This window comes from Mesoplodon mirus, assembly GCF_964341445.2.
Source record: "Mesoplodon mirus genome assembly, chromosome: X".
In the NCBI taxonomy this organism is placed as follows: domain Eukaryota; kingdom Metazoa; phylum Chordata; class Mammalia; order Artiodactyla; family Ziphiidae; genus Mesoplodon; species Mesoplodon mirus.
In genome coordinates, this window is record NC_138981.1 from 34,011,066 (window position 1) to 34,021,492 (window position 10,427).

The following is a 10,427-nucleotide window of genomic DNA, read 5'->3' on the forward strand; positions in this document are numbered from 1 at the left end:
TTCTCCATGAAAATATCCAGAAGGGGCCTTTTCAAACTTAAGTAATAAGTTAGTTTTATCAGAAACATCCAAATGGTTTTCCAAAGAGCCTAGCTCATTTTGCATTCCCAAATCAATGTATGAGAGATCTGATAGCTCCACAACCTCACCAGGACTTGGTATTTTTAGTATAGTCTTTTTTAGCCATTCTAATAGATATGTAGTGGCATCTCATAGCAGTTTAAATTTACATTTTCTTTAAGTGTAATGATGTTTAATGTATTCTCATCTCCTTATTTGGCAGCCATAAATCCTCTTTGGTAAGCATGTATTCAAGTTTTATGCCAATTTTCTAACCGAACTCTGTCTATTACTGTTGAGTTTAGAGAGTTCTTTCTATTTAGGGAACAAGCCCTTTTTCAGATATGTGATTTGCAAATATTTCTCGCAGTCTTTGTATGGTAATTTCTTTTTCTTATCATTGCCGTTCACAGAGCAAAAATGTTTTAAATTTGATTAAGTCTAATATAGTGGGATGAATTGGGAGATTGGGATTGACATATATACACTAATATATATAAAATAGATAACTAGGGCTTCCCTGGTGGCGCAGTGGTTGGGAGTCTGCCTGCCGATGCAGGGGACACGGGTTCGTGCCCCGGTACGGGAGGATCCCACATGCCGCGGAGCGGCTGGGTCTGTGAGCCATGGCCGCTGAGCCTGCGCATCCAGAGCCTGTGCTCCGCAACGGGAGAGGCCCCAGCAGTGAGAGGCCCGCATACCACAAAAAATAAAAATAAAAATAAAATAAAATAAAATAGATAACTAATAAGAACCTGCTGTATAAAAAAATAAATAAAATAAAATTCAAAAGTTCAAAAAAAATAAGTCTAATATAGATAGGTTTGATTTTATGGATTAAAGTCAGGTGTGAGAACTTTTCACAATGGGTGGACTGGGCATGCTATGCAATTGTGGTGAGTCTGTAATCTACAATAGAAGAGAGAAGACAAGATAGATTAGAGGGAACATTTTAAAGTTCCCCCTTAGTTATTCCAAGTGTGACTTGGTTCAATGGATTTCTGTTGCTTCACTGCAGGAATCTGAGGTGGCACCTGAAACCACAGCTGCCATCAACCATCAGTAAGGTCATTTCAGTAAAGCATAAAAGTTTGAGTTGCTTGAGGCGGTATGACTCCGGTGTGTACAATAACCACCTAAAGCCTCTTTAATGGGTGAGAACTGGCCATTATTTTTATTTTAATAAAATGTAAAGAATAGACTAGGAATAGAATTGAGGATATCAGAGTAAATCGCACACAATAAGGCTAGGTTTTCTTTTATGAAACTCAGATAATATATGTATACATACACACACACACAAACTCTTGTTAGACATTGCTTAATAGTTTATATATATTCTCATTATGAAGAATGGTAGAAAAAAAAAAAGTCACTACACTAGACAATGCAATGTAAGATAATGCCCAAAATTTAGGGGCTCACAAAATCCTGACTATCAGATTCTTCCGTATAGTAAGTACATCATTAAAAATTGAAGGTCCTCGAGAGGCTAATTCTACAGGGTAAATGGAAGGAATAGATCAGCCTGTTTTTTTCTCTGACAGCCCATCCTCCATTCTAAGGCTCCTACCTTGTGCTGCAGCTCCTCCTTGTGCTTAGATCCTGATCCATTTTGTGTAAGAGTTGGGCAAAAGTCTCAGAGCAGGCAGGAAGGTAATATTATAAACAGAATAAACTAATTAAGGAGCCGGAATTCCAAATACAGATATAGACCACCATGAGAAAGATCTGAAAGGACCACGTGCTCCAGAACTTGGGTAGCAGGGAGCAGAGATCTGTTCCTGCTTTCAGTCTGGAGAGGCTGTAGGCTGCTCCAGAGGCTGTAGGCTTCCTGGATATAGCTGAGGTGAGATGTAGAGTTTGGCGGGGGGAGCAGGTTTCAGACTACCACTGTAGCTGAAGAAGAGTCCCACTCTTCTGGCTCTTACCTTTTCAAGGGTATTCCCCAGACTTACCTGTTTTGGGGACACCTGTGATTCTCCAGGGCCCTCCGAGAGCCCCCACCCACCATCACTACTGCTGTAGCTGTATCATGCACAAGAAGCAATAAAGGAGCTAACAGAGTCAAGAAAAGGAAAATTCTAGCACCTCATAGGCCCTGCCTGACAATAAGTGCTTGTGTGCAGACCCTGTATCTAACAAGGTGACTTTTTTAGTGTCGTTTCTGTTGCTCATTAATAAAATGAAAGCGCCCATCACAAAGACACATATGCTAACGAATGTCAACAACAGGACCACTTCCCTGAAATCAGGATAGCTTCTGAGTAGATGGAACTGGGTTTTTTCACTGATTTGAAGAAAGTTGTCTCCATGAAGCACTTCCATGCCCTTATTAGCAAAATGGACCTCACCTTTGATAGGAAACTGAGTAATGACAAGGACGTGCCCAAGGCCAGCCACTAGATTACTAAGGACAACTGAGCCACTGAGGAGGAAATCTGGGAAGAGATTAATGTAATGAAGGTATGTGTTGAGAGGAATCACTTCTCTACTAAGAGCCCATGAATCTCATCTGATTCATGGATGGAAGAAAATACCTGATGCACTGGAAGATTCTCAACAGTGATCTGCATGCTGTTGAATACGTGTGGATTCCAACAGTCCATGCCGAAACCAACACAATGAAAGTCTTGGTATTTTCCACCAGGGCCCATGTTATAGTCCCCACTGCACTCCCTTCCTGATATGAAGAGGCTCTAAGAGATGAGGAGGGGAAATCCCAAGGCAAAATTGCAGCCAGGGTTGGCTCTACTGCCATAGTCAGTGTACATTACAGGGCCAAGTTCAACAGCTTCTCCTGAGGCAGACTTTTCACTTAGTGTTTAAATACTAAGGTCAATATTCTAAGTAGCTGAGGTCCAGTATAGGGCTGGAGGGAAAATTTTATATCATTTTTGTATTCCTGATTTATGTGGTAACTTGGCGTTTTTCCTTCCTTCCTTTCTTTTCACACTTCCTCCCTTTCTTCCTTTTCTCCTCTCTCTCTCCATCCCTACTTCCCATATAGCCTTGCTTTCTTCTTTCATTTATTTTTCAAGTGCTGTTCTTTTTATACATGTTTAAATAGCTTTAGAACCTATGTTTATGTATAATTTTGGTTGAATATTTACTGCTTTGTATCAAGATTGAGTAGAAGTTTTGTGACTGTAAAACAGTGTTTGCAATCCAGAACAGGGTAACCTGGTATTGCAGTCCATGTTTCTTAGGAAATCTGAAAGAACTCAGTAGTAAAATCATTTACCCCAAGAAATTGATGCAAATATATTAAATGTTGGTCAATTCTTGTCTTTCCTAATGCTTTTTACTGTCATTTTGTAAAACCAAAGGTATCTATTTGTATTTAGTTATAAAGAATATTGGAGAAATTAAATCTTAATAATTAGATACCAAGCTCATTCGTTCATTTATCTCCAAAACATTGAACATCTGCTCTTTGGGAGACACTGTACCATTGCTTGAGTTGCTCAGAATTTTGTGTGTAGAAGTTGGAAGAAGTGAGGTAGCACGGTAAACCAGAGGGACAATTTTTAAAAAGGAGTTAGGAGGCATGAGTTCAAGTTAGAATAGTCATCTATAAATGTCCCATTGCATGGCCTTTCGCACATTCAGTAAGCTGCATGTCCTTCGTGAGAGTGAAGTTTAAATTTAGCTTTGGAGTGGGCAAATCAAAGGTGTTGGATTGTTCAACAGATAACAGGTCCCTCAGATGGTATCTCACAGTTGAGAGACTAAAGCCTGGAATGCAAAATGGGTCTCAGCAATTAGTCTTGAATCCTGGATACACTGGAGAGGTAGGAGTTTGGCCCCTGTCTCAATACATTTGAGGACAGTTTGCAAAGTAATTGCATTGGATAATCAGTTATAAACACATATTCCCTTCCATAACAAATGAAGGATGACTTCAAGGAGAAACCTAGAACCCAGAGAGTGGCATTTGGAAATTTATCTGAAGGCCTTAAAATCTAATCGAGGAATTCACAATATATGCCCAACAGGCTTTCACAATGCTATGGGCCAGGGAATGTTTATACCTTCCACTTTTCCTGTTTTGAATAAGAATGTCTATAGTTGCTGTCCTTTCCCTGTCCCACTATTATATATAGGGTGTGTTGGGGCCTGATAATTTGTTTCTTTTATTTCACAGGTCCACAGAGAGAGAAGTATTGTGCCCCAGTTGGTATACTTAACTGTATGTTCCCCAAGAGCCTCATCTGCATAGGAGCCTATTTTAGGTGATGAGATTTGGATTTCAAATTGCTGTTATAGTAGATTCAGATTTGGGGGGATCTTGGGAGAATATTAATGTATTTTGGATGAGGAAGAGACTTGGTTCATGGAGTTCAGAGATAAATTGTGGTAGAGAGAGTCTAAAGTAGTTACCATGATCTTGACCTTTTGGTATTCACGCTTCTGTATACTTCTCCTCTTGAGTATGGGCAAGGCCTGGGACTTGATTGTAACCAACAGAATATGGAAAACTGATATGTCACACCCATGATTACATTACATTTGATGCCAAAAAAGATGGGACATCATTCATTTGATTACAGATACCATATATGACTGTGTTTTGCTAAAGACTTGCTCTCACTTTCCTGCTGGCATTGAAAAAGAAATCTGCTATGTTGAAAACTTCTATGGAGAGGGTCACCGGCCTGGAACTACAGGCTACTTTTAACCATTTAAACTGATTTTGCAAGAGTTTTTTTTTTTTTAATTAAGCTCTTAGTTCTTCAGACAAGAGGAAATGAATTCTGCCAACAAACTGAGTGAGCTTGATACTGGATTTTTCTCTAGTCAAGCCTTCAGATTAGAGCAGAGCTCAGTAAATACGTTAATGTCAACTAGGAGAAACCCTGAATCAGAGAAGGCAGTTGAGCTATTCTTGGACTCCTGATACACAAAAACCATGAGAGAATTAAATTGTGTGTGTTTTTTTAACTGGTATGTTTGTGGTAATTTGTTACACAGCAAAACAGAACCAATGCATGAAGAATAGTGTATGATATTCTTCTGGATATAAACTCTTCTTTTTTCTCTTTCTTCATTCCTGTATTTCATGTTTCAAACCTAAAGTGGTTATCTCGTGATGAGCAGAAATAGATTCATATAATGTTTGAGTAAGTAGGACTGTTCCTTGATCTCAAGGGTGAAGGGAGCTGGAATGAAGTGTGTGGAGTAAAGATGGGTGTGTGCCTTGCTCTGGGCTAGTAATTATGATTGACGATGATCTAGATGGTGTCCCTTCTCTTCAAGTTCCCCTCAGCTTAGGACTCTGTGGAATTATTTCTTGGAGTCTCCTTTGACATTTCAGCATTGACTGTCAGACTAAACTCTCAAACCAAGAACCCAGAATACCATTTAGATGGTGGAAGTTTCTCATTTAGGCACTCTCAGGACCTGGCCTGTCAGGAGTGGTGATAATTTACTTTATGGGTGAAGAGTCCCTCCCTCTGGGTTCACTAAGAGCTGCCTGCCCATTCTGGAATTAGCTCAGGGTTCCTGAGTCCTGCCCTCTCTTAAATCAGACTCTCCTTAACGTCAGCAAGTAGAGAGACCTGTGCCTTTCACATTAAAATACTCCATAGCCCAGTCAGGGGCCTCTATAAGGGGGTCTCTGTGCTAAACAGCAGAATCTGCAGGACACTTTCACTTGGAAAATAAAGGAGAGAGGCCCAGTCCCCCAAATTCCTAACTTCCAGAAGGAACACTCATCCTGGGGGAACAACAGGTGGGATTCTATTCCCATCATATCTGGACACCCTGGCATGGCACTGCATCTAGGTCAGTAATGACCTCTTGGTTCTCAGTCTGTAATCAACAGGCTATTCCCTGGTGTCTCTTCTTTGGAACAGTACAGTACAGAGCATATAATTCTTGGAGGTGCAGAGCAACACAAGTCAGCATGGGGGATGATGTAGTGGGAGGTGAAATGAACATATCATTGGCTCAGATAGCATTCTCCCAATGCAGCATTCTCCCAAGTCCCAGTTGTCACATTTTGAAAGTAAAGGCCCAAGAGGAAAAACTACGTGTGGAACATGAGGAAGAAGAGCTGGCATATCTTCTTCTGTCCAACTCATGTCATCTCACGTGCTTATGTTACTGACCTGATAGATGTCCCCAGACTTTTCATTCTTTCTCCTCCAGATTTATTGATGTGCTCGATGACCAATGTTGCCGGCTCTTTACTTGATAGAACATGTGAAGATTTTGTATGTTGTTTCTTCTGTTATGTAAGATCTATATGACCAATAATTTATAAGTATTACCAATTACAAAAGAAACAGAAATAAGTAATAAGTTAAAAATAGTGTATGAAATATAGGTGCAGAGAGTTAAGTATTTTAAGAGAACACTAACAGTATTTTAAAACAATACCTCAGCAAAAAGTGGCAACAAGGAAAGGTTTCTGCCTATAGAAAACTTCTGTTAATAATTTCAAGATATGGTAGAATGAGAATATTACCATGCTAGTCCATAGTGGAGAATGGAGAATGGTCATAATTCTCAGAGTGTGAAGATCACAAAAAAGGAAGACACATAGACATTATGTATCTCCTAATGGAAGTATAAAGTATCACCTGTGGAGTGCTCTTGCCAAAAAAAACAAACACATTGACCAAAAAAATACTGATATGATCAGACTTCTGCTTATAACTATTGATGATGGTTATGATGAGTGTCAGGGAAACAGGGTTCAAAGTACTGTTTTGTGTACTACACTAAATATCAGAGAATTTCTATGCAAAATTATTTATTATAAATATCATGCCTTTAACTTTGAATACCCAAGAGAAATGAAGAGAAATGCTGTTTTTCAGCAAAACATATACTGCAAAGGAGGCCCATTAATAGCAGAAAATTGAAATCAGCAATCACAAACTGAAACAGTAGGCCAAAGCCACACAGATCACATCAGGCTTAGAGGCTACTTGCACCATATAATCAGGGAAAACTAATCAGCATGTTCTGTAAACTTTTCCAAATCACACAAAAATATTTGAAATTACTCCACACATTTTAACAAGCAGGCTTCCCTTGATACAAAAACCAAAAAGATGAGGAGACTCAAAGAATATTTAAGCCACTGTTTTAAACTGGACTAGAAAACAAAGCCACAGAGATAAGAATAGAAAAATAAACCAGAAGTATAAAAATGCAAATAGGTAACATCCATCATCTGCATATGATTACTGCATGTTACAGGTGTGAAACAACCTCATAAAACAGGGGCTTTCAAAATCATTCGTCTCAGTTCCTCCACGTACAAAGTAAACTTTTTAGTGGATAACCTATGAAAGTGGCTAAGTCTGCCTGGTGAAAGCAGGAATAGATGGCTATGACTTCTCTCTGACAGCCCACCCCCCTGTCCTGCCCCCTTCCTGCCTTGTGCTCCAACTTCCCCATTTTTCATTGAGGCTGGAACATGACCCATTCTAAGCGCTGCAAGGATTGCAGTAAGTGAACTCATCAAGGCTTTGCTGGGATCAGGCATTTCCCTGAAAGCCTGAAGTCATGAAAAAGGAGCCCAAAAGAGAACCCCATAAATGAGGACAGAGGAGAACAACAGCAAAGAATAAAGGGGTGGGGGTGGGGGTCACATGAAGACGGGCTAGCGGCTGCTTTTCACCTTAAAGGCCAAGCAGGTCTGTCTGGTTGAGATACGCCCTCAGTTACTCTTCAGGGTTCTCAGTGGCAAGAGGACCTTGGCATGAGGGTCAAGACCTCAGCGCAACAGAGGGAGGCAGCTAGAGCGTGGCAGCCAGAAGGAGGGCTGGGAGCTGGGCCAGCAGGCACCACCCCTCTGAAACTGAGTGCTGCGTGCGCAGCGCGCCACCCCTACTGGTGACCCCGGGAGGCCCCAGGCAGGCCTCACCGGATGTCACGCCCCCTGACTTCCGCCTCCAGAGCGCGGGGCTGCGAGGGCTTCAATCTGAGGCACAGACTCCAGTCAGCAGCGGGAGGAGCCCCAGACTCTAAATGAGGACTGAGGGGACCGCCGGCCCCAGAAAGGAGGACGCCCAGCTGATCAGAGCCCCACCCCAACCCCGGGAGGCGCAGGCAGGTTCAGGCTGACCTACCACACACTTCCTGTTGGGCCATCTGATTGAGGTGGTGGCCTTTGTGCGTGGGGCTGTGTCCCCGACCTATGAGTCTTCAAGCAAAGGCCCCTGAGTGAGACCTAAGGGGACCGTCCCCCACAATAGTAGCGACTCACTGAGCCTCGGCTGGGAGGTCGGCCGTGGGAGGCCCCAGGCAGGAGCGGCCGGAAGTGGTGCTAATGACCTTGGCCACTGGAGTCTGAGGGAGGGGAGGCCTTAGTCTGGGACAGGTGGTGTCATGTCACCAAAGGAAGCCATCTCAGGCCCTGCAGGAGTCCTGGTGAGGACCCCGAGTGAAGCCTTAGGGATCCTCAGACCCCAGGACGGAGGGTGTGCACAGCGTTCATCCCTGTTGTTAGCTGTGGATGTCCTATCATGAGGTTCTCCTGACTTCCATTTTGGGGGTCTCACGGAGATGCGGCCTTGATTGGAGGGGGGCCTCAGGCAATAGATGGCGGCGGGCACCTTACCAACCAGGATCTAGTTTGAGAAGTGTATGTGAGGATTGTGGGGCTAACTAACCCATGGCAGAGGGGGCTCCACAGCCCTGAGAGGTCCAGGGAGTGAAGCTGGCAGAGGCCACCCCTCCCATCCTCCTCTGGGTCTCAGGAAGAGCCGCCACAGTTCAGTTTACCAGCTGAAGCCACTCACATATGCCCTATTTATCTTAGGTGGTGAATCTCATTGCCCACCCTCCTGTCCACGTACTGCTACCCACAAGAGTCATCATGCCTCAGCGTCAGAAGCGTCCTCAACACTCATATGATCAATGCGATCAGACCTTCAATAAGTCCCAGGGCCTGGAGTTTGCACAGGTCTCCAAGGCTCTGGAGGAGACCCATCTCTCCTGCCATCCTCTAATGCCTGGCGATTTGAGGGAGACTCCTGGGGCTCGTATATCCAGCACTCCCGAGGGTCCTCAGAGTTTCTGCTCCTCTTCCATTGCTATCAAAGCCACCTCACCCACCAAATCGGATGAGGGGTCCAATAGCCAAGAAAGAGAGTATACTCTGAGCACCTCACAGGCTGTGCTAGACCCCAAGAATGTGCCCATAGATGCTCTAGATAAGAAAGTAGCTATGTTGGTAAATTTCTTGCTATTCAAGTATCAAATGAAAGAGCCAATAAGAAAGGCAGATATGTTGAAGTTTGTCATGAAAGAGTACGAAGTCCACTTTCCTGAGATCTTCCTGAGAGCCTCTGAGCACATGGAGATAGTCTTTGGCCTTGATTTGATGGAAATGGATCACACCAATCACCACTATGGCCTCTTCATCAAATTGGGCCTCACCTATGATGGGATGCTGCATGTTGAAAGAGGCATGCCCAAGACCGGCATCCTGATACTTACCCTGAGTGTGATCTTCATGAAGGGCAACCGTGCTACCGAAGACGAAATCTGGGAAGTTGTGAATGTGACCGGGGCATATTCTGGGATGAAGCACTTCATCTTTGGGGAGCCCAGGGAGCTCATCACCAAAGAATTCATGAAGGAAAAATACCTGGAGTACCGGCAGGTGGCCAACACTGATCCTGCGCAATTTGAGTTCCTGTGGGGCCCCAGAGCCCACGCTGAAACCACCAAGATGAAGGTCCTGGAGTTTCTGGCCAAGATTCATCGGACTCAGCCAAGTTCTTACCCATCTCAGTATGAGGATGCTCTGCGAGATGAAGAAGAGAGAGCCCGAGCCAGAATTTCAGGCAGGGCTCGCTCTCTTTCTGTAGTCACTGCAAGTTCTAGTGCCAAGGCTAGCAGCTTCTCCCACACCTAGGGGAGTCAGGGATACTTTCTTCATGCATTTTTGGAAGAGGCAGTTAATGCTGGTAGAATTTAGTTCTGAGGCGGGGGCAGAAAGGAAGACAACATATTTGCCTGTGTGTTCCTGTTTTGTATGTATAACTTGAAAGTTTATTCTCTTTTTTGATGTATGTATTACTCATATTTTTTAATGTGAATTTAACTGGTTTCAAAATGTCAAGGTTTATGAATGATACTGATCATACATTTACTACTCTCATGATGTTTAAAGCAAGAACTTTGTTGTTTTGTGAAACAAATTGTGAAACTATCCATCTTACTTTATCTTCTGGAATAAGAAGATGGCATTGCTATAGGCATTTATTTCCTTGCACATGTGAAAGGTCAGCTTTAAGACAGCTGGGATCAATAGAAAAAATAGAGAAGAATCTCTAAAAGATATTCAAAATTTGCCTTTTGTATCCCTTTTAGTTCTTGTTCTGTAAAATTAAATGATATAT

The 10,427-nt window shown here is 42.8% G+C and overlaps 1 protein-coding gene across 1 annotated transcript; it reads left to right on the plus strand.

The window, feature by feature from the left end:
• Positions 1–8,896: 8,896 nt before the first annotated feature.
• LOC309796150 (melanoma-associated antigen B16-like) lies at positions 8,897–9,940 on the plus strand (the record flags this gene model as incomplete). Its single annotated transcript, XM_082609207.1, has 1 exon — positions 8,897–9,940. One exon carries the CDS (start codon positions 8,897–8,899, stop codon positions 9,938–9,940), a length of 1,044 nt encoding a protein of 347 aa, XP_082465333.1.
• Positions 9,941–10,427: the final 487 nt, after the last annotated feature.